Source organism: Canis lupus, chromosome 4, assembly GCF_048164855.1.
Source record: "Canis lupus baileyi chromosome 4, mCanLup2.hap1, whole genome shotgun sequence".
NCBI classification, from domain to species: domain Eukaryota; kingdom Metazoa; phylum Chordata; class Mammalia; order Carnivora; family Canidae; genus Canis; species Canis lupus.
In genome coordinates, this window is record NC_132841.1 from 24,914,523 (window position 1) to 24,939,662 (window position 25,140).

Genomic DNA, 25,140 nt, shown 5'->3' on the forward strand with positions numbered 1-25,140 from the left:
CCCTCTACCAGTGTCTCTGTCCCTCTCTCTGTATCTCTCATGAATAAATGAATAAAATCTCAAAAAACAAAAAAACAAAAAAACAGGAAAATAAACCCAGAAAGAATGATATTTAAAAAGAAAGGGAAATAGGAACCAAAGACATGGAGATAAAGACCAATTCTTTGTAATGTTTGGCTAAAGGAGGAGCAAAAGCTGGCAGGAGGTATGAGGTTTTAGGGCAATTTTATTTGGCTGGATTTTTAAAAACAACTTAATTGAGATAAAATTCACATACTACGCAGTTTGCCCAGTTAAAGTATACAGTTCATTGGTTTTTAGTATATTCACAGATATGTGCAACCATCACCTCAGTTTGAGAACATTTTCATCACTTCAAGAAGAAACACCATATCCTTTAGCTCAGTAGCTACTGTTAATTAGCTATTCCTTCAATCCCCCCTGTACCCTAAGCAACCACTATAGTAGTCTCCCATTCTGCAGTCTGGAAGCAGATGATCCTCTTTCTGATGTACTATCACGGGGTCAGTAGTAACTTCATCACAGTGCCTACATCATTTACTCCCTTTGTCTCATCACGTAGGCATTTTATCATCTCACATCATCACAAGAGGAGTGAGTATAGTACAATTAAGATATTTTGAAAAAGAGAACATATTAAAAAGCTATTCAATCTCATAAGAAAAGTCCAAATCAAAAAGCATAAGATTCTTTTTTTTTTTTTTTTTAAGATTTTATTTATTCGTTCATGAGAGACACAGAGAGAGAGAGACACAGAGAGAGAGGGGGGCGGGGGCTGAGACCTAGGCAGAGGGAGAAGCAGGCTCCATGCAGGGAGCCTGGCGTGGGACTCGATCCTGGGACTCTGGGATCACACCCTGGGCCAAAGGCAGGTGGTAAACCGCTGAGCCACCCAGGCATCCCGCATAATAAGATTCTACTATGTATCCATCAAAGTGGCAAAATTAAAGTCTAACAGTCCCAAATATTGCTAAGGATATGGTGTAGTAGGAACTGTTATTCAGTGGTCAGATGCAAATTAAGAACAACTACTTTGGGGAAATAATTTGGAATTATCTCTTAAAATTAAAGATATACATACCTTATGATCTAGCAATTCACTCATAGATATATGCCTTAGAAAAATTCATGTATGTATAAATAGCAACACTGTATTATTAAAAAAATAGAAAAACTTAAATATCCATCTACGTTAAAGTACTTAAGTAAATCATGGCTTATTTATTTAGTGGAATAACATTTAATGATGAAAGGCAATGTCAGCCATTATAGATGAATTTCATAATCATAGTTGAACAAAAGAAGCCAAACCCAGGGAGTATGTATAATATGATTCTATTTACAAAAGTTTTAAAAAGTCGGGGTACCTGGGTGTCTCAGTTGGTTAAGCCTCTGCCTTTGGCTCAGGTCATGATCTCACGGTCCTGAGATCAAGCCCCAGGTCGAGCTCCCTGCTCAGTGGGGAGCCTGCTTCTCCCTCTCCCTCTGTTGTTCCCCCCGCTTGTGCTCACTTGTGTGCTCTGTCAAATAAATAACCCCCCCCCAAAAAAAAGCGAACTGTTTTTTGTTGTTGTTGTTTTAGGGGGGCGGGGAAGGGGCAGAGGGAGAGAGAGAGAATCTCTCTGCCCAGCGCAGAATCTGACATGAGGCTCTGAAATCAAGAGTCAGACACTTAACCCACTGAGCCACCCAGACACCCCTGAATTACGTTGCTCTAAAGACAAGGAAATGATTATTAGGAAGTTAGGAAAGCAGTTACCTCTGGGAGAAAAAGGAGGGCTGTGATGGAGGAGAGGCACATAAGGTCTTTCGGTGCTAGTGTGTTCTTTTTCTTGACTTTGTTTTTAGTTACATTGGTGTTTGAATAATTATTCATCAGTACATATTTATCCTATGTTTTTTTTTTTTTTCTATTTCAGTTATATTTTACAATTACAAAGTAAAGTACATTGAACTAAAATCAGTTCTGGGGTTGGTTCTAGCTTGGTTTGCCACTTACACTCTTCATGTCTCACTCTTCTATCTGCTCAGGGGCTGCCAGGACCACCACCACCTATGCACTCATTTTGCTATGAGAATTAAATAAAGCACTTAGAGATGCTTTAAAAGTTGTGAACCTGTTTACAGATATTACTAGGGCATGTGATGGAGTAACAGTGGGTAGTTGATAGCATTCATATTAATGGAGTAGTGACCATGGAATATGATTATTCTGACACGGATTTATGAGCATTGGCTATGGAGCTAACAGTATGTTTGGTGCTGTGGAAAACAAGAAATGCTAAGCCCAACAAAGAGCTTAGGGAGGTGAAAGGTTGACTAGCATAACGCTCAGGAAAGAGTAGTTGAATGAATGAATGAGTGAAAAGTGTTAAACTACAACACTAATAGGAACTAACCAAATATACTTTATTATATTTGGTTAGTTATTCAGTAGAGACAAAATAAGAAGAAAGGATAAATCAGAATTTCAGTGTAACTAACTATTGTGAAGAATTTGATTCATTCATGAAATTGCATATGGAGCTTGTTATGTACAATAATCTGTGTTGTAGATTTCTGCAGTAATATCACCATAAGTGCCAGTGCAGTTACTTGCTGATACGTAATGATACCGGAATAATTTTGTATTTATATTTTAATGTCCCATCTAATACCATGGGAATGTCCAGTGTAGCTATCCAAGTAATGAGGCTTTTGCTAGATAAACTCAGCTAGAAGGCTATCTGGTTTATGTCCTGTTTCCCGTTCTAGTAGAGTTGGCATCATCTTTCTGATTAGTACAGTGTCAAACTCAGCTGACCTACTCTGCTCTTAACAACTTTACCAGGATAAAGTAGTTAAATACTTTGGTTTATTTATTTATTTATTTATTTATTTATTTATTTATTTATATATATATATATTTTTTAAATACTTTGGTTTAAAAGTAAAACAAACTGCATTTGTTTGATCCCACATTTATTAAGTGCCTATTGTGTTAATGTATCTGCACACTTTCCAGCTTCTTCAGGACTTCTACTTACAATACTGAAGTGTTTTGTTTGTTTATTGAGGCAATTTTTCAACAAAGGATTAAGTCAGAGGAAGTGATAATCTAGTAGAGTAAATAATACTTGATCTGAAGGTGCTTGGCATATGTTTGTGGAGTGAACCTAATGAAAAACAAGATTTTCTATGGATAATCATAGTGTAGATCATTGGGAATGTAATGTATCTACAAGTGTACAAAAGTACAAAGCCATAAAACAGCCCAGGATGACAGTAAGATGCTGTAGAAAAGTATAGTTTCCTGTATGATGTGGAGCTCCTGCCAACTTTGAAGGGTGTCCCAGCATGCTTGTCATCTCTGCCTTCCTTGTCCTCACAGGTTCCCAGGGTCTCAGCCCTTTGGGTCAGTCCCATTGGCCCCTGTGGTCAGCCAGCCAACTGTGCTTCAGCCCTATGGCCCTCCCCCGACAAGTGCACAGGTGACTGCTCAGCTGGCCGGAATGCAGATCAGTGGTGCTGTGGCCCCAGCCCTTCCCCCTGTGGGGCTAGGCTATGGTGAGTAGAAATGACCCAGGAATGTGACTATCTCCTTCTTTTTAGAAGCATCAGACTCTGGGGTATACCTGAATCCCTTTTATTTCTAGTGTTTCTGAATGCCAGCCAATGGGACAACCATTCTTGCTCCTCATGTGGAAAAGGAGTGATTTACTGATTAAGAAGGCAAAATGACTAGGGTTCTGACTCTACCTCTTCTACTTCTCAGGCTCACCAGCATCACTGGCCTCAGCCTCAGGAAGTTTCCCCAACCCTGGTCTGTATGGCTCTTATCCTCAGGGCCAGGCTCCTCCCCTTAGCCAGGCCCAGGGTCATCTTGGGGCCCAGCCTCCCCAGCGATCTGCCCCACCACAGGCCTCCACCTTCACATCCCCAGCTTCAGGGGGTCCTCGGATGCCTTCGATGACTGGTCCGTTCCTGCCTGGACAGGGTTTTGGGGGGCCCTCATTGAGCCAGCCCAACCACGTGTCCTCACCTCCTCCTCAAGCTCTGCCTCCTGGCACCCAAATGACTGGGCCGCCAGGACCACCGCCACCTATGCACTCCTCCCAGCAGCCAGGCTATCAGCTGCAGCAAAATGGTGAGTTTTTTCCCAAGGTCCGTCTAGGAGCCAAAGGCTTCAGCTATTCAGGTGTTTTTTTGTTTGCCTTTAGTATTGCTTGCTAAGTGGTAACCTAGATGGACAGTTTCAGGGTATTAGTTCAGATAGTGTGACCTTTCTCTGAATGGCTATTACCTCATAATTCTGCACTTAGAGGAGTCTAGCCATTTTCCTGAGGCCTTAAGAAGAAACAGGGAGGGTATTTTGAATTTATGAATCTTGTGCCATTGTCTCTCAGGTTCCTTTGGACCAGCCCGGGGTCCTCAGCCCAATTATGGAAGTCCCTACCCAGGAGCACCCACTTTTGGCAGTCAGCCTGGGCCTCCTCAACCACTGCCTCCTAAACGCCTGGATCCTGATGCCATCCCAAGCCCTGTAAGTAGATACTTATGTGGTCCTAGGGAAGGAGTTTGTGGCTGCCAGAAAAATGAGTCAGTCTAGATGAGATCTTTGCCTAGCATTTTCCGATTATTTTCCCTTTTCATTCATCTTCTTGTAGATGTAGAACCTAGATTTGATTTTTGACTCTGAACTGGAGCTTGAGGCCCTGGAAGACTTTTGGAGGCAATTTTACTCCATAGCTGGGCAGGAAAGGAGGGGAAGCCAAGAGTGATAAGTAGTGTCAGTAGAGCTCTGGGTTGAGTGCTGCATTCTGTCACTGTTGGACATAGCATGGTAACCTCTCCCCTTCTATGGAATAATAGCTGGGTCCAGGTCTTGCCCTCTTAGATTTGGCAGGGTAGCAGTCTGCTTAATGGGTAGAGCTGGTGGGAATTCTCTGATGGTAGGTGTTAAGAGAAGGAAAGCCTCACTGGTTTCTCTCTGCCCCTAGCTGGACAGTATTTTAGGAGGAAACCTCCAGTACTTTTGTTGGCTAGAATCTTGCTATGTAGTTGGGGGAAAGTGATCTATAGTTTATAAGGGCAATGTGGGGGAGCTGTTTTTCCCAGGAAGAGGGTGAATCTCACCCTTAGAGCCATCATCAGAATCCTCAAGCCTTCTTATCCTACTTGGAATAGAGGCTGGGACTGTACTCCTAAGTGGGGGCTAGTTTATAGTTCTGTCTACAACATTTGCTATGTCAGTTACCTCACCATGCTTAGCCATTGTCATATTCCATTCTGTTCTCTTCCCTCTTCCTTTGGGGAATTACCATGGTGAAGGACCCTGTTGGCTAAGAGGGACCCTAGAGGATTAAGCAGCCTCTCCTTTTCCCCTCCAGGGCAAAGGAGAGTCTAGTTGGGTGTCAGGAAAGGCTTTTTTTTTTTTTTTTTTAAAGATTTTATTTATTTATTTATTCATGAGAGACACAAAGAGAGAGAGAGAGAAAGAGAGAGAGGCAGAGGGAGAAGCAGGCTCCATGCAGGGAGCCCGATGTGGGACTCGATCCCGGGTCTCCAGGATCAGGCCCTGGGCCGAAGGTGGTGCTAAACTGCTGAGCCACCCGGGCTGCCCAGAAAGGCTTCTTTAATAAGCACAGTCCTTAGATGGGAGGTTTGGCCTTTTGGAGGGAACATTCCTCTTCCTCCTTAAGATTTCTCCCATTCAGCCCCTCCCTGTAAAACCTCTGCTTGCTTCTTGTTTGCCCTGTTATATTTCTATATCATAGTCTGAGCCATTAAAGCCTCTGTGTTGGGCCAGCGAGACTTGGAATTTCTAACCTAGAGAGGGCCTGATTTCAGCACTATAAGCTGGGCTCCAGCTATTCATGTCTAACTCATCGGGGTCGAGAGAAGTAACATCTGCTTCTTGTTCTTTTGTCTCCCTCCCTGTATTCCCCTGCTGCCTTTATTATTAAAACACTAAAAGCAACTCAATGAGCTGCCTCCTCAGCAGAAAACCAGGCACAGAATAGACCCTGATGCCATTCCTAGTCCAGTAAGTGCAGGGGGTGGTATGTGTGTGCGTGTCATCCCTGTGTTAATGCCACCCATGCATGTCTGTGACCTCATCTTCACCTCATCCACCATGTCCATCCCTCTCCATCCTCTTCCCTTAGTCCTTCTAGACCCTTGCTTTTACAAACCAGAAGGATGTGCATGTCTCAAATCATCATGTAATGAAATAACAAGCTGTTAGCAGTGCTTTGAGTATGGGTTGGTAGATCAGGCTCTAAGGGTGGGATCAGGTGGCATGTTAAGCGTTGGTTTTGGTCCTGCTGGGTCCTCTAGGAGCCTGCATGTGACATTTGATAGAACAGGACAAAGTGGAGTGGTAGGTTCTTCCCTTTGGGGATTGATTTATCTACAGCTTGTGGAGGAACTTTGGGTAGGTGCAAGTGTGGAATACTGGCATTTCTCACAGGGGACGAGACTGCTGGTTTGGGAAAAGTGTGGGCCGCTTTCTCATCTGGAGGGTCTGTTTGACTCTGATATGTTTCAACTCTTTCTGCTGTGGGATATGGAGTCTTACTCTCCCCTTACTTTTTCTGGTTTTACCAAACCATCTTAAAGTAACTGACCAAAGGTCATCAGCTACACGAAGATCTGATAACTTTTGCAAGATCTTTTTTTTCCCTTCCTTTTGCTGGGTCTGTCAAAATGTGGGGGACTGAGGATTGGGCTCGTAAGGATTGGGTCCTTAATCCTCTTCTCCCATATTGACACACTGATGCTTGCCTGAAAATAAGGCAGCATCTGCTTCCTCACCTTACCTGGTCATTTCTGTTTAATCCTCTCCTCACCCTGTTCCTTCTGCTTTCATTGAGTGTAGAGTCATTCCAGGTAGATTCATTTTTTACATGGTTACTGTTGTCTGTTTTCCAGCTCTGACTCAGATGTGTCTTGGTGAGAGGAGGGGGAGGGGAGGCTTGATGGGGGAGGGAAGCAGAATCTGATCATGTTTGAAGGTTTGTGACAAGACTTGGAGCTTTCCTTGGGGGTGGGGAAGGGGGTGGTCACTACTGATTGGGGATCAGGGCATTTCATAAAGAAGTCCATTCTCTAGTGTTTCCTGTCTAGCATTTTGCTGCTGACTGTAGGGTGGAAGATTGGCATTGTAGCATTTTATGTGATCTCCAGAAGGAGAACAGACCTGATGCATGAGGATTTCTTGGCAAATTACTAGTTTCCATGCTGTAGCTCTAGCCTTTTTTTCTCCTGGCTCTCTAGGACCTGGTAGTTCCCTTTTTTCTGTCATCTCACTCATTCCACTTCTTCCCTATAGATTCAGGTTATTGAAGATGACAGGAACAACCGGGGTTCAGAGCCATTTGTTACTGGAGTACGGGGACAGGTGCCACCCTTAGTCACCACGAACTTCCTGGTGAAAGACCAAGGTAAGAAGGGTATTTCTCCCTGTGAGGGCTTTTTCTCCAAGATTATCAGCTTATGGATAAGCTTTTGTCAGCTTCATTTTTTTATTGAAGATTTATATTTATTTGAGAGAGAGGGAGGGAGTGGGAGTACACATGGGGAGAGGGGCAAAGGAAGAGGAAGAGAATCTCAGGCAGACTCCCTGCCCAGTATGGAGCCCAATGTGGGGCTTGAGATCATGACCTATGCCGCAATCAAGAGTTGGATGCTTAACCGACTGAGCCACCTGGGTGCCTCGCTTTCGTCAGTCTTCAATCAGAAACCAGTCCCTCCTTGGTCTCTAGGGGAAAAGCTGCCACCTGCTTTAGCATTTTTTGTGGTGATAGCGTGTATCAGCAATGGAGAGCTAGTGTCTGGAGGGATTCTCTGATCTGACCCAGGTTTTCTACCTCCTCCAGGGAATGCAAGTCCCCGATACATCCGATGCACATCTTATAATATCCCTTGCACATCTGACATGGCTAAGCAGGCTCAGGTGCCCCTGGCAGCTGTTATCAAGCCATTGGCAAGGCTGCCACCAGAAGAGGTAAGTCAGGGAAAGGATTAGAGTATAATGAATGGGAAGAAGAGCGAGGGAATAAGACTTCTTCCTAGAAATGATGCTGGCATTGATAATGGAAGAAGTCTTGGTTGGGTGTGAAGGGAGAGTATCTTCAATAGCTTTCTACCCCAGGGCCTATGCCTCATGGCATAGGTGGCCGGGATGAAGGTAAAATCCTAAAAATTGTTGGATGGAAGCACAGTCCATATGGGAGGCAAACTATGAAAAAGAGGTAGGGCCAACTTGTAGGGGAGGAGACAGCTGAATGCAGAAGCTTCTCATAGCATGGTTATCTCCAAATGATTACAAGTACATTATCCTGTTTTTTTTTTTTTTTTTTTTTTTATCCTGTTTTTTCTTTTGTACAGTCCTATCATCCCTGGTAAGTTAGGGAATGTTAGGACAGCATATAAGAAAAAAGGGTAGATTAGGGTCTCATAGTCCTTCTTTTACCTGGCTTGGTCCTGATTTATCACCTCAGTACCTGAAATCAGCATGAAAAGAGAGCGCGAGCTTGTCAGCTGCTCTGCCAGGCGTTGGTAGGATAGCCTCATGTTGGTGAGAGGAGGCCTAGCTTACTGAATTTAGGATGGATTTCTCTATAACTGGAAGCCCAAGACTCAGTTTACATCCTGCTTCTCTCTGTCTTGCTCTGTGTTTTTCTCATTCTGGGTCTCAATGGGGATGGTTAGACACTTGGCCGCTGATCTTTTATTTGTAGGATAACATCTACTTGGGTCATTGGTAGGTAGGTGTCACAGAAACCCAGGGATGGGGGAGGGTCAGTGTCCCAGGTACTTGGTTGGGGAAGGAAGCAAAGTTAAGATTCCTAGGGCAAGAGTGAAGAGAATTGAAGATAGGGCCAAAAATGAGAATCCTAGATAATCTTTGGCTTTCTCCTTATATGCCTGTGGCAGCCCCTGATTTGGTAGGTCCATTTTCACAGGTCTTCTCATTCAAGAAGTGGAATTCTAAAGAGGAGAAAGAAGAGGAAACTATAGAATTTGAACTCTTAGGAACATTCCTGTCACCAGTACCCTCATCATTTATCTTCATTCCCCTTCACTGTACTCCTTCCTTAGGCAAAATATCTTAGCTATGCCCTCCTCCTTCCAGGTCGTTCCTCTTCATCTATTGCCACATGTCTCAACCCACTGTAGCTTTTCTCTGTGTGAGCTCTTCTCCTTTGCTCCTTAGGCGTCACCCTATGTTGTGGACCATGGGGAATCTGGCCCCTTGCGCTGCAATCGCTGCAAAGCATACATGTGTCCCTTCATGCAGTTCATTGAAGGAGGGAGGCGCTTCCAGTGCTGCTTTTGCAGTTGTATCAATGATGGTATGTTCACAGAGGCTGGGACTGGGGGGTGTTTTGGACTGCATCTTCATTATTTTCTTTCTAGTTAGATAGGTGAGGTTCCATTATTCGGGAACTGGGGAATAGGGCATATATGGGGATGTGGGGCAGTAGAGTGAGCTCAGCCAGGGCAAGACTTCCTAAGATTGAGAGTGGACATTTGAGTAATTTCTGCATGCTCCCCCACAGTTCCCCCCCAGTATTTTCAACATCTGGATCATACTGGCAAACGTGTCGATGCTTATGACCGTCCTGAGCTATCCCTGGGCTCTTATGAATTCTTGGCCACTGTAGATTACTGCAAGGTAAGGGAAAGTTGCGTGGGGAGGAGCAGTGGGTGGAGCACATTGAGACTAAGAATCGCTGTGTTCGTCCCTCACCCTTTTGTTGTCCTCTTTGATGTTGACTTCTCTCTAGTCAACTAGTCTGCTTACCAATACCCCATACCTCTCTCCCCAACATTTCCTTCTTTTGCAGAACAATAAGTTCCCCAGCCCCCCTGCCTTCATCTTCATGATTGACGTCTCCTACAATGCCATCAGGAGTGGTCTTGTTAGGCTCCTCTGTGAGGAGCTCAAGTCACTGTTAGACTTTCTACCTAGGTGAGACTTCTGGAGACAAGGTGCTTTCTTTGGACAAAATCATGGGGGTGGGAGGGTTCCGGCTTGACTCAGTAGATAGAGCTTGAGGTCATGAAGTTGGCTGGGGAAGAAGATGGCAAGTATGGGTAACAATGCTACCTTCTACAGGGAGGGAGGAACAGAAGAATCAGCAATCCGTGTTGGCTTTGTCACCTATAATAAGGTGCTCCACTTCTACAATGTGAAGAGCTCATTGGCCCAGCCACAGATGATGGTTGTATCTGATGTGGCTGACATGTTTGTGCCGCTGCTGGATGGCTTCCTTGTCAACGTTAGCGAGTCTCGGGCAGTCATCACGAGGTAAGAGCCAGATTGTAGAGATAAAGTGGGAGTGGGGTGGGTACAATCAAAGAAGACCAGACAGTTGAGCAGAGGGGTCAGCAGATGGATAGGGACTGTGCCTCAGGAGTTTCAGTCTAGAGGCCACTGGATTCTTCAGAGAATTGAGGACTGAGGAATCGAGTCTGGATAGCAATTTTGATTTCCTTCCATCACCTGTCTCTTCAGCTTATTGGATCAGATTCCTGAAATGTTCGCAGACACAAGGGAGACAGAAACAGTATTTGCCCCAGTTATTCAGGCTGGGATGGAGGCTCTAAAGGTAAGGCTAGAACCTTGGCAACTTCCTCTGCCTTGCTTTCCTTTGACCATCTGATACCTTGGGATATAACCCCTGTTTCTTTAGTGATTGATGACTGTCCAGTAACTCATCACTGGCATATCTGACGTATTTGGCACTGACTAAATGACGAGGGAAGGAATAAATGAATAATAGCTGAATAAAGGAAAGAATGAACAAGTAGTCCTCTCTTTCCTAGGCTGCTGAGTGTGCAGGGAAGCTGTTTCTGTTCCATACCTCCCTGCCCATTGCAGAGGCCCCAGGGAAACTGAAGAACAGAGACGACAGGAAGTTGATCAACACAGACAAGGAGAAGGTGTGGGACTGGGAGATGGGGGGAGGACTTTCCATTATAGAGGAAGGTGGTAATTCTTCACAATGCAATACTCTTAACTTTCTTGAAGGGGGACTGGGACTAGACACCCTGCTCTTTCACATGTCAAGTCTATGACTGCCAACCTTCTCTAGTGCTCCCACACCTCTCTACCTCATCTCATGTCAAAGCCCTCAATAGATTCTTTTTTTAGAGAATGTCCTACTACTGTTGCAAATAACCTATGAAATAGATCTGAAGTCTTCGATATATTTGAATATCCTGTATTAAACATATAGTTTTCAAATAGGGTAGAGCTGAAGTATTTGAATGTTTTCTTCTGTTCTTCCCCAGACTCTGTTCCAGCCTCAGACAGGTGCCTATCAGACCCTGGCCAAAGAGTGTGTGGCCCAAGGCTGCTGTGTAGATCTCTTCCTCTTCCCTAACCAGTATGTGGATGTGGCCACACTCTCTGTTGTACCCCAGCTCACTGGTGGCTCTGTCTACAAATATGCTTGCTTTCAGGTAGGATATGGGACTCTGGGTGGCAAGTGGAAGCAGGACTGGGAATATCTGCTTACACATGGAGTAGTTCTTTAGCTGCTGACTCATTAATAGGAATCCTAGTGAAGGAGAAGACTATAACATAAAGAAGAGAACCACAAGGGTAGTGGTTAGGAGCATGAGGCTTGGAATTGTCCTTAGTTGTTATTCTGGCCCTCCCAGAATACTAAGAGTCTGACCTAAGAGAATTACTCAATTATTCTTTGTTTCATCGGTAAAATGGGATTTTAATACTTAATTAGGGTTTTTCATCAGGGTCAAGTAGTTATACGTAAAATACTTAATGTGGTATTTGGCATGTAGTAAATGCTTAAAAGCTATCATTATCATCGTTATTATCATCTCCACTGTTGTTATGACTCAGCAGCTTGTAGAGTGGAGGGGATGCAGGGAGATAGTCTTCAGGACGTAATGTAGTCAGTGATGTGACTCTGGGCCTGGGGGGCTGCAGGTGGAGAATGACCAGGAACGGTTCCTGAGTGACCTCCGTCGGGATGTACAGAAGGTTGTTGGCTTTGATGCTGTGATGCGCGTTCGGACAAGCACTGGTCAGTCCTGGTTAGAGAAGAGCAGGTTGGGGGCTAAACCTGGGAGGGAGGCAAGTGGCATCTATGATATCTGTAGCCCTGACCCTATCCACGTGGTCTCAGGTATCCGTGCGGTAGATTTCTTTGGGGCTTTCTACATGAGCAACACAACAGATGTGGAGCTGGCTGGGCTGGATGGGGACAAGACGGTGACTGTGGAATTCAAGCATGATGATCGGCTCAATGAAGAGAGTGGAGCCCTCCTGCAGGTAGCAGGCAGCAGGCAGGGGCTGGGGAGGAAGTGTCAAATATCATACTGGTTATAAATGGGCTGCTACGAAGAAGGTAGGAGGTGGGGGAGAGGACTAGAAGAGTCTGGGGTAGGGTGGCTCATGTCTTTCTTCTAGCTTAATAATACAGCAAAAGAACAGGCTTTCAGAGGGCTTTGGTGAGGGAAGGGTATGAGTTCTCCCTTTCTCCTTTCCCCTAGTGTGCCCTGCTCTACACCAGCTGTGCAGGGCAGCGACGGCTCCGCATCCACAACCTGGCCCTGAACTGCTGCACCCAGCTGGCTGATCTGTATAGAAACTGTGAGACTGACACGCTCATCAACTACATGGCCAAGTTCGGTGAGGGTAGAGGCAGGGATTGGGAAGTGGGATTGGGGCTGAGAGAGAGGTGACTGTCAATGATGTAGCACTCCCAGGTAGGTATGGTGGCAGGAAAGCACATGTGATGGGGTGGCCAGTCAGTGACTGTGCTGTCTCCCTTTCCAGCATACCGGGGGGTCCTCAATAGCCCTGTGAAGACTGTTCGTGATACTCTCATCACTCAGTGTGCCCAGATCCTGGCCTGTTACAGAAAGAACTGTGCCAGCCCCTCCTCTGCAGGACAGGTAGGACAAGCCCATTGAAGGAATTGCTGGGACAAATTTTTCCACCTGGGAGAGATTTCTCATGATCATTAACTTTACTTTAATAACCCCTGCAGTTGATTCTTCCTGAGTGCATGAAGCTACTTCCAGTTTACCTGAACTGTGTGTTGAAGAGTGATGTCCTGCAGCCTGGAGCTGAAGTCACTACTGATGACCGTGCCTATGTCCGACAGCTGGTTACTTCCATGGATGTGGCTGAGACCAATGTCTTCTTTTATCCTCGGCTCCTACCATTGGTGCGACTGAGGGCTGGGGTGTGAGACATTGCGTTGAGAAAGGGGCATCATAGGAGGAAGGGAGGAGTTAATATTATCTGTGTCTAACACCAGTGAATTTGTTTTTAACCTACATTATCTGATGTAATTTCCACACTAAGAAGGTTACTGAGATTTAGCTTTCTGAAATTTTGTGTGTGTGTGTGGGCGGGGGGTGGTGGTGGCACAAATGTGTCTTATGGTCCTTGGTCAATAACCTTTTGCCCCCTTCCTCTTGTTTAGACAAAGTCTCCCATTGAGAGTGCCACTGAACCGCCAGCAGTTCGAGCATCTGAAGAGCGTCTAAGCAATGGGGATATATATTTGCTGGAGAATGGGCTCAACCTCTTCCTGTGGGTGGGAGCAAGTGTCCAGCAGGGTGTTGTCCAGAGTCTCTTCAATGTCTCCTCCTTCAGTCAGATCACCAGTGGCTTGGTGAGAGCAGGAAGTCAAGGGGAATATGGGTGTGGAAATGCATTTTGTGATATGAGTGGGAGCCAGTAAATCTTGGGTGCTAGTCCCCTTGAATAGCAGGTAGTATTTGGGGAGGAGGGAGGGTGCTGTCATTTCCCAGGCTCGTTTCAGATGATGAATACCTCTGTGCTGCCCCATGTGACTGGGCTCAGAGTATCTTTACCATAAGGATAAATTAATTTTGTGTTGCAGAGTGTTTTGCCAGTTTTGGATAATCCGCTGTCCAAGAAAGTGCGAGGCCTCATTGATAGCTTAAGGGCACAGCGATCACGGTACATGAAGGTAACACTGATCTAAACCCTGCATTTCTTACTTTGTCAAGTCCTCCCCTGGAAGAGGGGTGGGAATAAGTGATTGGATAATGGGATGTTAGGGCGTATTTCATTCCTTTTGGTGCTGCCTAATGACCCTATCTTTTGGCCATAGCTTATCGTGGTGAAACAGGAGGATAAGCTGGAGATGCTGTTCAAGCACTTCCTGGTGGAAGACAAGAGCTTGAGCGGAGGAGCATCGTATGTGGACTTTCTCTGTCATATGCACAAGGAAATTCGGCAGCTACTGAGCTAGAGCAAGTGGGTAAATGGCAATAGGGTCCCAGGCCAGCTTCCAGAAAGTATCCCAGGATGGCAGAGAAATTGGAACAGTTCCGTATCTAAGTCATGTAAGCTGACCTCAATCTCTTTGGGGGGTGGGGGAGGTATAAGGAGACACCTTTCTGGGATCAAGTATCCTACCACTCTGTCATGTCCTGCTGATGGAAGGTGCCCCTATCCCCTCACTTTATCCTCCTTTTCCTGCTAATCCTGTCGTAATGAATGTAGTTTCTCAGTTCACTGTATATGATTCGGTGTTGGGGGATTTGGAGGCACCCAGACTCTGGCAATATTATGTGTCCCCTTGGACCAGCCTCCAAGAAGAGAGGGGCAGGCAGGAAGGAGTGGGAATCCCAGGGTTACCATGGGGGCGGGGGGTGCTAATTCAGCTCAGTGTCATCAACAACTTCCTATATTAGGGATGAAACATACAGGTGCACAAGAGCTGGGGTATAGACCATAGATGGTGGAGAGAAAAGTGGTTGGTCAGTCCTTCTTGGGCCTAGAAATCAGCAACCAAGTCAAAAGTTATGGAGAGTGGCTGATTAGCTTTTCTCTCTTTCCTGTAATGATTGGTGATCACTCAGTGGATAGAGGCACATTGTCACAGATGAATGAGCCTGGGAAATGAATTGCAAAGATTAGGACCTGGAAGAGGTACCAGCCTCTTTTCCAGCTGGAGAGGCTCCAACACTGGATGGTTCTGTAGGGAGCCTGGTCATCAACTTGCAATACCTCACAGAGCCAGCCCCTCTCCCACTCTGCGCTCCCACTGGAAACACTGATTCTCCAAGCTGGGAGTTGTTGGGGAGAGAGGCAGAGGTGGCTGGAGCTCTGTTCTCTCCTGCCCGGACACCACTCGAGCTGTGGTATTGACAGAGTGGCTGACAGCTATCTTCCAACCTGAACTGGCTGGGGCAGGACAAGGGCTAGGCTTGATGGTGGCCAGGCTTGTCTGCTCCCAGCCTGGGATGCCCCTGCTCTGGACCTCTCATTTCTCTTCATTGGTTTATTTTTCAATGCATCTTTAATTTGTAAAGAAATAAAATAAATTAAGATGTAACAGCCTCATTTTTACTCGTGACTTACCATTTCCCCCCCCCAATTCGATCCTGGGAGGCCTAGCACTTCCCAGGAAGTGGCCGGCTGCGCGGAACTGCGCATGCGTCACACGCCCCGTGGGCGTCGGATCCTGTCCGGTCGCCGCTCGCCGCAGGGCGGGGTCTGGTGCCGCCGGGAGGAGTTGGGGGGGTGGCGGGGCAGCTGCCAGCGGCCATGGCGGCAGGCCGCGGCTGGGCTGTGCTTGCCGTCCTCGGGGCGCTGAGTGCTTGTGCGGTCAGCGGCCCCGGGCCTGAGGCCGAGGGGGACACCGGCGGGGAGGCGGCCTGGACGGAGCCGTGGGATGGTGCGGTTTTCCGGCCGCCCTCAGCGCTGGGCGCGGTGGGGGTGGCGCGCAGCCCCGGGGCCCCGCGGCCCGGGGGGGAGGAGGCGGTGGGCCTGCCGGTGCTGCTGTGGTGGAGCCCGGGGCTGTTTCCCCACTTCCCCGGCGACTCGGAGCGCATCGAGTGCGCGCGCGGGGCGTGCGTGGCGTCCCGGGACCGACGGGCGCGGGGGCACCCGCGGACGCGCGCGCTGCTCTTCTACGGCACCGACTTTCGCGCGTCTGAGGCGCCGCTGCCGCGCCTGGCCCATCAGAGCTGGGCGCTCCTGCACGAGGAGTCGCCCCTCAACAACTTCCTGCTGAGCCACGGTCCTGGCATCCGCCTTTTCAATCTCACTGCCACCTTCAGCCGCCATTCGGACTACCCGCTGCCGCTGCAGTGGCTGCCCGGGGCCGCCTACCTGCGCCGCGCGGCGCCTCCGCTAGAGGAGCGCGCCGAGTGGCGGCTCCGGGGCTACGCGCCGCTGCTCTACCTGCAGTCCCACTGCGACGTGCCTGCGGACCGGGACCGCTACGTGCGGGAGCTGATGCGCTACATCCCGGTGGGTGGGGCCGGGGCGGGGCCGGGGGGCGAGGGGGCGCGCGGCTGAGGCCGGGACCTCCGGTGCCCGGGCCGACCTGCGGCACCCGCTTGACGGCCGTCCTCTACCCCGCTCAGGTGGACTCCTATGGGAAATGCCTGCAAAACCGGGAGCTGCCCACTCCGCGGTTACAGGACACAGCCACAGCCACCACCGAGGATCCAGAGCTCTTGGCCTTCTTGTCTCGCTATAAGTTCCACTTGGCCCTCGAAAATGCCATCTGTGATGACTACATGACCGAGAAACTGTGGCGCCCCATGCATCTCGGGGCCGTGCCTGTGTATCGCGGCTCTCCTTCAGTGAGGGACTGGATGCCCGACAATCACTCCATCATCCTCATCGATGACTTTGAGTCCCCGCAGAAGCTGGCAGAATTTATTGACTTTCTGGACAAGAATGACGAAGAATACATGAAATACCTGGCATATAAGCAACCTGGGGGCATCACCAACCAGTTCCTCCTGGATAGTCTGGAGCACCGGGAGTGGGGAGTGAATGATCCTATGTTGCCTAACTACCTCAATGGCTTCGAGTGTTTCGTCTGTGACCATGAACTGGCTCGTCTGGAGGCCGAGAAAGCCCACGCAGCCTCTCCCGGGGACATCCCTGGCCCTGAACCTCACATTGCCCAGCCCTCACACATGGACTGTCCAGTGCCCACACCTGGCTTTGGCAGTGTGGAAGAGATTCCTGAGAATGACAGGTAAGGATAGCTGGGGTCCCTGTAGCGCCATCAAATCAAATGGCTGACTTACTTGCTTACTGTGGGCAGTGAGCTAGTAACTAGATTCTGAGGGGATTGTTTGTTGTATAAGAAAATCATGACATGGGCTTAGGCTGCCTTTAAAGTGTCAGGGAAAAGAAAAAGTGTCAGGAGTCTAGTTGGGGAGACCAAACCGAAAAAGCTCAGTAAAAGATGCAAAATACAATTCAAGGCAACAACATGAGAATCAGCTTATGTGAGCAGTGTTTACAATAGTGATTCAAAAAGGCTTCAACAACAACAACAACAACAAAAGGCTTCAACCAGAGCCGAGGGGGCCTGTTCGGAGCAAGTGATGGGGGAGAGACAAAGTTGGGTAGATAAGCTGGGGCCAGGCTCTACAGAGCTTGAATACCAGGCTCAGGAGCTGGACTGTCCTGAAAATCAACTCAGCTGTTTATTCAGTACCTTCCATATGATGGGGGTGGGAATGAGCAGTGCAAAGATGGGTATTTTGAGAGGTTTGTCTGCAGCAGGGTTTACGTCTGTTGGTATAATTATTAGTAGCACCTTCTTTCATTCTTAAAAGTACTCTGATTTGGATGATAAATTATGTTCACGGGATGCCTGGGTGGCTCAGCGGTTGAGCATCTGCCTTTGACTCAGGGCGTGATCCTGGGGTCTTGGGATCAAGTCCCACATTGGGGTGGACTCTTCAAGGAGCCTGCTTCTCCCTCTGTTTCTGCCTCTCTCTCTGTGTCTCTCATGAATAAATAAAATCTTAGAAAAAAATTAAAGTATCCATTTTTAAAAAATCTTTAAAATAAAAACAATTATGTTCACTCTAAACAAAATAGGACTGCTTTCAATAGATAATAATGAAATGGTGGGTGAATTGGAAGAGAAGTGAGGAAGCTACTGCCAGGCGGTGCATTGGGAAACAACGTCAGCATGGGAGGTAGGGTGGGAAAATGTTGAAGCCACTTGTAGGAAACCACAGGTGTTCAGGGAGAGGTGATTAAGCTCTGATTATTAAGCTTAAGAAAGCAAGGCTGTTAGAATATCCTGCAGAGACTGGCTTACACAGTGGATGGCAGCAGAGGGTTGTTTGTATACACTGCTGGCACAGTTTGGTTCTGGGAATGGAGTCCTCCTCCGCCAAGTAGTTTGTATCTATGCTGAACATAATTCATTATGATTTACTAGAAGCAAAATGTAAAACATTTAAAAAAGAAAATATGTTTCATCTAGACACTGGACATCACTGCACCTTCATTAAAGGTGCAATTTATACAATAACTAAAGAGGCTCCAGGCTTTACTTTCAGAGACTTCTGGTTCCGTAGTCTGGCCCTTGCCCTGCCTTCCTCTGAACTCCTTCCATATTTGGGAACCAGGAGTGAGCAAGTCAGGAACTTTAACTCATTAGGGGTGGGTTGTGTGGGCTGTGTGATAAATACACGTTTGCAATTTACTGTCACCTGTACTACTACTAGATTTACTTCACATTTCCTCCCCTTCAAAGCAGAGCCCTGTCCCAGCCAGAGACTGCTGTATCTGCTTAAGATTTCTTTGACACGATTCAGAGAAGGCAGGACTCATAGCTGTGTAGAGGTTCCATAATCCAACTTTTCTTTTGATGTTTCAGCTGGAAGGAGATGTGGCTGCAAGATTATTGGCAAGGTCTGGACCAGGGGGAAGCTCTCACTGCCATGATCCACAACAATGAGACAAAGCAGATGAAATTTTGGGATTACCTACATGAGATCTTCATGAAAAGGAACCAAAATCTCTAATTACCCTTGCAAGAGCCTTTAACTTGGTAGAGCTAAGGAGATGGAAGTCCTTATTCTACTATGGGACATAAGGGGCATCTGCTGCACAACCCTTAATGAACACTGTCTTATAATGAGTTCAAGGAATTCCAGTTATATCCACTGATATTTTAGCCTAGTGATGTGTATCCAGTGTCTCAGCTTGTGGTAATAAGGCCTCCAGTTCTTGGATTAGTGGGAAGCAAAAGCCTGAAACACCCACTCATTTCAAAGTGCTGATTGAACAGAATTTTAAAGGAACTACATCTTTCTCTAGCCATTTCATCCTCTCAACTGTAATTGGAACAACACCTTGGCACTTGGCTAAGAATGAGGTAAGATGGGTCAGGTTTAGGGTCTTAAAACTTTGATGCTGTTCCTTAAACTCTTCATTATTTAGTACTTTTTCCTAATCTTTTCCTCATCTTCTACTTTATATACTGTTATGTTGGTGGTACAGCCAAACTCCTCGTGGGTTGTATTCTGGTTCTATGGAATTGTATTTTTTTATGTCATTTACTTGCCTTTGATGTCAAACTTGTTTAATTTAAATGGATTTTTCTTTCCTGCTTTTCCACAGTATCTAATGAAGATGCAATGACCTTGCCACCATCCCTACATTCATTCTCCTCTGCATTAAACTGGCTATAGATTTGACAGCTTTTCTTACTGATATTTTGTTTGTTTTTAGAGCATATCTGGAATTCATTCTCAACTCATGCACAGAAAGATTCAATGGCTAATATATGCCATGTCAATTTAATGAATTGTCTTGCTCTATTTTAGGTTAGAGATTAAGACTGGAAATGATGACAGAAAAAAAGTCTCTTTGATGATTTTTAATGATTTTGAAATGTTAAAATAGACCAGTGCAAATCAAACTGCAGATTTGATAAGTCTTAGGTTTTTTCTGTCTGCCTGATGAACTCTTCCCTCTATTTTATTATTTTTATATGCTACAAAAGTCCCATTTTTCCCAGAGTCATGAAAATTATGTTGGAAAAAACAGCCCAGCAATATAGTTGTAGTAAGTATCTCATATTATGTAGCATTTTTCATTTTATGTGGGATGAATACTCCGACTTCATTCATTCTGTTACTGATACCCTTCTGTATAACTTTGTAATACTTATCGAGGCTACATTTTGATGGAACCCATCTCCTCTTCCTAAGCGCAAGGAGATGAGAGGTGAGGCAAAATAGCCAGAAGTGGCTGGCTAAATAAAAAGCTGTGAGGCAGATTTGAGGGTATAGCTTCAGCCTTTTATTGCTGTGGTTTGAAAATAAAGCTTAATGGGCAGGGGGACCATTAGATTTTTCTGGGCCGGTGGAAAAAGAATACTTTGGATCTTAACACTACTCTGGTTGTAATGTACTATTAATGCATTAATTAGCACTAGAGAAGTTCCATCTGCCTATCAGTTTATCTGTTTGTAAATTAATGTGTATACGTACCTTTATATACACACACATACTAATTTACAACCAGATGTGTGTGTATGTGTTAGATGCTTTTCAACAACGAGGGTCTCATCCTTAGTATCATGACATCTAAGGATGTGGCCAAGGAGAACAACAATTTGGGCTGGATTTCACTGCCAGGGTGGTTCTTTTTCCATTGTATTTTTTAGTAAAACAACAGCATAGAAAGTTTGCTTAACCTGTTTGGCTTGTGCAGAAAAGAACAAGAGGGTAAGACAGACCTTCAAACACATTTATACTAAAATTGGGTATCGTAGGGACCCACAGAAGAAGTCATATTCAGGGACTCTGATTTCTAAACTTGCAATCTATTTAAATGCAGGTGCTGATTTATAATGCAAAATATACTGTTCAAGTGCAAACTTAGGAATCAGGTTTCAGTATGTGCAATAAAAAGGATAAGTGCAATTTGTAAAATCATCCTTCCCTAATTGCACCAGTTCACACTGGCATTCCTTTAGCACTTTTATGTACAAAGTGGGCCAATTGTTTAAGAATGCTTGTGGCTGGAGACTCATGCCTGCTTTCTGGATAGTACTTCCCAGACTTTCTCCTTTAATCCTGTCACCATAAAAGTATTCATAAAAGAGCAGAGTAAACCAGGTGCTACATTTCCACCAGAATCAGTATCAGGAGAGAGCAAACAATGTGCATTTTCTACCTTTAGGGCCCAGCTTGCTCTGTAAACAGCAAAAGGTTTAGCATTATTGGTGGTAGAAGTGTCTGGTTAAGAATCTGTTTTATTTGTGCTGCTGGAGTGGTGGTGGAGCATGGGACTGATGCCTTTATTACTCCATATGTTGCAATTTTCTATTATCTCAGGTTTCATTTTGTATAATAAATGACTTCTTTTTAAACAGTGTGTCTATTTGGTTATATTTCTAGGCTGAGTATGATACACTTGGAGACTTGGAAAAATATGTCAAACATTTGTTCACTTAACAAGTATTTACTGTCACTATTCTGGGCACCGGGGATTCAGTAAGACAGGGTCCCCCTCTCTCATGGTGCTTACATTTTAAATGGGTGTTGTAGGGATCCCTGGGTGGCGCAGCGGTTTAGCGCCTGCCTTTGGCCCAAGGCGTGATCCTGGAGACCCGGGATCGAATCCCACGTCGGGCTCCCGGTGCATGGAGCCTGCTTCTCCCTCTGCCTGTGTCTCTGCCTCTCTCTCTCTCTCTCACTGTGTGCCTATCATAAATTAAAAAAAAAAAAAAAATTTAAATGGGTGTTGCTGGTAAGTAAACAATAAATGAACAAGATAATTCAAACTGTGATAGGCACTATGAAAAAACTGAAGTGGCTTGATGGTAGGGAGGGGAGAGGGGGAAATCAGGGAAGGCCTCTCTGACAGGAACTGAAACTCAACAGATGACAAAGAACCAGTCATGCAGAGATCATTGGGAAAATTAAACATCTGTGATAAATGATTTTCATTTTAGCACATTAAACTTTACACAACCAAATAAATATTGTTCCTCCAAAGTAGTCCTCTTATGAACTAAAAGCTGTTCAAGTTAGGCTCCCATTACCAGAAACACTTATTGGAGCTCATTTCTTTTTTTATTTAAAAAAATATTTTGACAGGGCAGCCCGGGTGGCTCAGTGGTTTAGCACCGCCTTCAGTCCAGGGCCTGATCCTGGAGACCTGGGATTGAGTCCCACATCGGGCTCCCTGCATGGAGCCTGCTTCTCCCTCTGCCTGTGTCTCTGCCTCTCTCTGTTTCTCATGAATAAATAAATATTTAAAAAATAAATAAAAATATTTTATTTGACAGAGAAGTACAAGCAGGGGGAGTGGCAGCTAGAGGAAGAGGGAGAGCAGGGATCCAGATACAAGCTCAGTTCCAGGACTCTGAGATCATGACCCCGGCCAGAGGCAGATGTTTAACCGACTGAGCCACCTAGGCGCTCCTTGGTGCTCATTTCTAAATGCTCTGAGAATCCTTGGCACATCTTTGAATTTTGTAAGAAGCTAAAAGTCACTTAGAAGCAAGTCTGATGAAGCTAGGCATCACAACTGAAGGATCAAGTCTGTTAATAGGAATACCACCAAGTATCTTCACAGGATTGGAGAGAGGATTAAATTTGATGATAAATGCTTAAACCTCACCCTACCCAATGAGATCATTACAAAGGAGAGCAAAGGATATATAAGTAGTAATAACTTTATTTTTTTTAAAGATTTTTATTGGGGATCCCTGGGTGGCTCAGCGGTTTGGTGCCTGCCTTCGGCCCAGGGCACAGTCCTGGAGTCCGCGGATCGAGTCCTGCGACGGGCTCCAGGCATGTAGCCTGCTTCTCCCTCTTCCTGTGTCTCTGCCTCTCTATGTCTATCATGAATAAATAAATAAATCTTAAAAAAAAATAAAGATTTTTTATTTTTATTTATTTGAGAGCAAGAGAGATTCACAGAAGAGAGCAGCAGACCCTCCCACTCCCACCCCACCCAGTGAGCAGAGCACACTAAGCGGGGCTCAATCCCAGGACCCTGAGATCACGACGGCATCTGAAGGCCTGACTGACTAAGCCACTCAGTCGCCTCTGTATGGTTTTGAAGTAGACTCCACACCCAGCATGGAGCCCAATGCAGGGCTTGAACTCACAGCCCGGAATTCAAGACCTGAATTGAGATCAAGAGTGGGACGCTTAATTGAGCCACCCGCGTGCCCCGGTAGTAGCAACTGTTTATATGAGCCTAATTTTTCTTTACCGCTTTGGGGTGGTCTTAAAGAATAAAATCCAACAGTTCTTTTAGACTAGTTAAAACAGGAATTAAAAAAAAAAAGCATAGTAAGAATCTGTCCCAAACTAACATCTCAAAATCTCATATTCGGGCAGCCCGGAGGGCTCAGCGGTTTATTTTTATTTTTTTTCTTTTTTCTTTTTTAGCGGTTTAGAACCGCCTTCCGCCCGGGGTTGTGATCCTGGAGACCTGGGATCGAGTCCCACGTCGGGCTCCCTGCATGGAGCCTGCTTCTCCTCTGCTTCTCCTCTGCCTGTGTCTCTGCCTCTGTGTGTGTGTGTGTGTGTGTGTGTGTGTGTCTGTCATGAATAAATAAATAAAATCTTTAAAAAAAAACCTCATATTCGCTCCCATCCTCTGCCTATGTCAGCCGTCCAGAGGACGTCATCCTCTGGTTCAGCCAGCTACCACCACCATCAACGGGTGTCCCAGTTATCGGGTCCTTTCCCGGATGTTCCCGGCCTAGCATCGCCCGGAGCCCATAAGAGAGCGGTCCACGTCAGCGCACGAGCCCCAAAGACTCTCCTCCTAACCTGCACACAGGTCTTGAACAACAGGCGTCCGATCCCAGCCAGTACCCGGCCTAGAAGGCCAAGAAACCGAGCGACCGCCCCTCTTCCTCCAGGCTGCGCGCCTAAACCCGTCGGGTGCCTAGGGGTCACGCAGGGTCACGCAAGGCGACGCAGAGCCTGCCGGGAGCTCGGTGCGCAATGGCGACGCCCAGTCTGCGGGGTCGCCTGCCGCGGCTGGGAAACCCGCGGAAACCTATCCTGAAGCCCAACAAGCCCCTCATCCTAGCTAACCGTGTCGGGGAACGACGGCGGGAGAGGGGCGGTGAGCAATGGGAGCCAGGGAGGCTCCAGAGCGGAAGCGGGACGGATGCATGGGGCGGCTTGTGGGAGAGCCTGAAGGTAAAGGTTTCCTTGTGACTGAGGGTGCTCTCGTTCTGCTCCTCCAGAGGCGACTTGTATCACAGAGATGTCGGTGATGATGGCGTGTTGGAAGCAGAATGAATTCCGCGACGAAGCGTGCAGAAAAGAGATCCAGGATTTCTTCGATTGTGCTTCAAGGGCTGAGGTGACAGAAGGCTTTTCGGGTGCCCTCTTTGGAGGAAAATTGGGGGCGGGGGGACGGATACAAGTAATTGTTCTCCTTGCCTCTTGCCAGCTGATAGGAAGTCCTTCTCATTCTAAAAAGGCGAGGAAAATTGTGGGAGCGATTTCACTCACGCCAGAGTGGAAAAGGTTATTATGGGTTTGAAGGTATTGTCATCTCGAGCGATTTGTTTCATTGCTCGAAGCTTTAGCTATCCCAGTTGTAAAATGAGGTTCATATTAACCCCTGCCTTACAGAATTTTGTGAGTTAAATAGACAAATGGGAAAATCGTTTTGTAAAATTTAAAAGTGTTGCTCAAATGGACATTATTGTCTGAAAGAGAGTTAAAGATAATGAAGGGCCAGTTGTTTGGATTTTAGCCTAGAATGAATTGCTAGCTGGCATGGTAGTTTCAGGCCATACAGTCACCTGTAGGTCCCAAGTTCCTTTTGAAAGGGGACTGGGAAGATGACACAGATAATTCCAGGCTGGCTAATGTATTAATGTGCTTTGTGCATTGTAAGAACTGTTGGCTTAAGTCAGGATAAACTGAAGAGCTGTCATTTTTGTTTTCATTCTGTCTTTTCAGGCAGCCCGAAAGATGAGATCCATCCAGTACACGTTGGGAGAATCTGGGAATTTACCCCCCAAGAAACTGAATACATTGTTACAGAGGTTTCCTAACAAATCTCATATTAGTTGAAAATGGAGAATCATTTTCTATGACTGGACTGTAGCCACTGAGAACTACGCGGAGGTGTTTTAGAGATGTTTGCACTGCCATGCTCTCTCTATTTGAAAGGCGGAAGGGGGCAAGATGCCTTTTCACCCTTGGGACTCACTGTCAGGATGGAAGTTTTGCTTTATCTTGAAATAAAATTGTCTAAGAGAACTTGGCCTTTGTTGTAGATTAGGTTCTCCTTCCATACTTGAACTCTGTATCCTCCCCAAGACTTTGGAAGTTCTTTGCTCCCTGATTTGC

At 46.2% G+C, this 25,140-nt stretch overlaps 3 protein-coding genes and 1 long non-coding RNA gene across 10 annotated transcripts in view; 3 read left to right on the forward strand and 1 right to left on the reverse strand.

The window, feature by feature from the left end:
• The window catches only part of SEC24C (SEC24 homolog C, COPII coat complex component), a 25,360-nt gene extending 10,001 nt beyond the window's left edge, over positions 1-15,359 (forward strand). For 3 of the 5 annotated variants that reach the window (XM_072823618.1, XM_072823616.1, XM_072823617.1), the window contains exons 4-24: positions 3,392-3,567; positions 3,776-4,147; positions 4,407-4,543; positions 5,978-6,046; positions 7,334-7,445; positions 7,881-8,008; positions 9,221-9,359; positions 9,567-9,682; positions 9,855-9,979; positions 10,127-10,318; positions 10,526-10,619; positions 10,837-10,953; positions 11,305-11,475; positions 11,966-12,062; positions 12,165-12,310; positions 12,532-12,670; positions 12,818-12,936; positions 13,032-13,211; positions 13,473-13,664; positions 13,896-13,985; positions 14,130-15,359. In XM_072823618.1, the coding sequence (XP_072679719.1) occupies positions 3,392-3,567; positions 3,776-4,147; positions 4,407-4,543; positions 5,978-6,046; positions 7,334-7,445; positions 7,881-8,008; positions 9,221-9,359; positions 9,567-9,682; positions 9,855-9,979; positions 10,127-10,318; positions 10,526-10,619; positions 10,837-10,953; positions 11,305-11,475; positions 11,966-12,062; positions 12,165-12,310; positions 12,532-12,670; positions 12,818-12,936; positions 13,032-13,211; positions 13,473-13,664; positions 13,896-13,985; positions 14,130-14,270 (3,052 nt within the window). In that variant the 3' untranslated portion in view covers positions 14,271-15,359. The remainder of the gene's footprint in view (positions 1-3,391; positions 3,568-3,775; positions 4,148-4,406; positions 4,544-5,977; positions 6,047-7,333; positions 7,446-7,880; positions 8,009-9,220; positions 9,360-9,566; positions 9,683-9,854; positions 9,980-10,126; positions 10,319-10,525; positions 10,620-10,836; positions 10,954-11,304; positions 11,476-11,965; positions 12,063-12,164; positions 12,311-12,531; positions 12,671-12,817; positions 12,937-13,031; positions 13,212-13,472; positions 13,665-13,895; positions 13,986-14,129) is intronic. The other 2 variants (XM_072823619.1, XM_072823620.1) reach the window with 1 other exon arrangement.
• Positions 15,360-15,540: 181 nt separating this feature from the next.
• On the forward strand, positions 15,541-19,491 carry FUT11 (fucosyltransferase 11). Of its 2 annotated transcripts, XR_012029533.1 has the most exons (4): positions 15,541-16,279; positions 16,396-17,021; positions 18,669-19,169; positions 19,415-19,491. XR_012029533.1 is itself a non-coding variant. In XM_072823627.1 (3 exons), exons 1-3 carry the CDS (start codon positions 15,572-15,574, stop codon positions 18,814-18,816), a joined length of 1,482 nt encoding a protein of 493 aa, XP_072679728.1. In that variant the 5' UTR covers positions 15,541-15,571; the 3' UTR covers positions 18,817-19,491. The 2 variants fall into 2 exon arrangements, 1 of the variants encoding a protein (XP_072679728.1); XM_072823627.1 differs by having other exon boundaries at positions 18,669-19,491.
• A 1,754-nt stretch (positions 19,492-21,245) lies between these two features.
• Positions 21,246-23,728, reverse strand: LOC140632032 (uncharacterized). The gene is made up of 2 exons (XR_012029534.1): positions 23,596-23,728; positions 21,246-21,507 (listed from the first exon to the last, which is right to left on the reverse strand). It is a non-coding gene; the product is annotated as an uncharacterized lncRNA (long non-coding RNA).
• CHCHD1 (coiled-coil-helix-coiled-coil-helix domain containing 1) lies at positions 23,588-25,050 on the forward strand. Of its 2 annotated transcripts, none has more exons than XM_072823629.1 (3): positions 23,588-23,896; positions 24,021-24,139; positions 24,748-25,050. In XM_072823629.1, exons 1-3 carry the CDS (start codon positions 23,773-23,775, stop codon positions 24,859-24,861), a joined length of 357 nt encoding a protein of 118 aa, XP_072679730.1. In that variant the 5' UTR covers positions 23,588-23,772; the 3' UTR covers positions 24,862-25,050. The 2 variants fall into 2 exon arrangements, with proteins under 2 accessions (XP_072679730.1, XP_072679731.1); XM_072823630.1 differs by lacking the exon at positions 24,748-25,050 and adding an exon at positions 24,230-24,382 and having other exon boundaries at positions 23,723-23,896.
• The last annotated feature ends 90 nt before the right edge of the window (positions 25,051-25,140 follow it).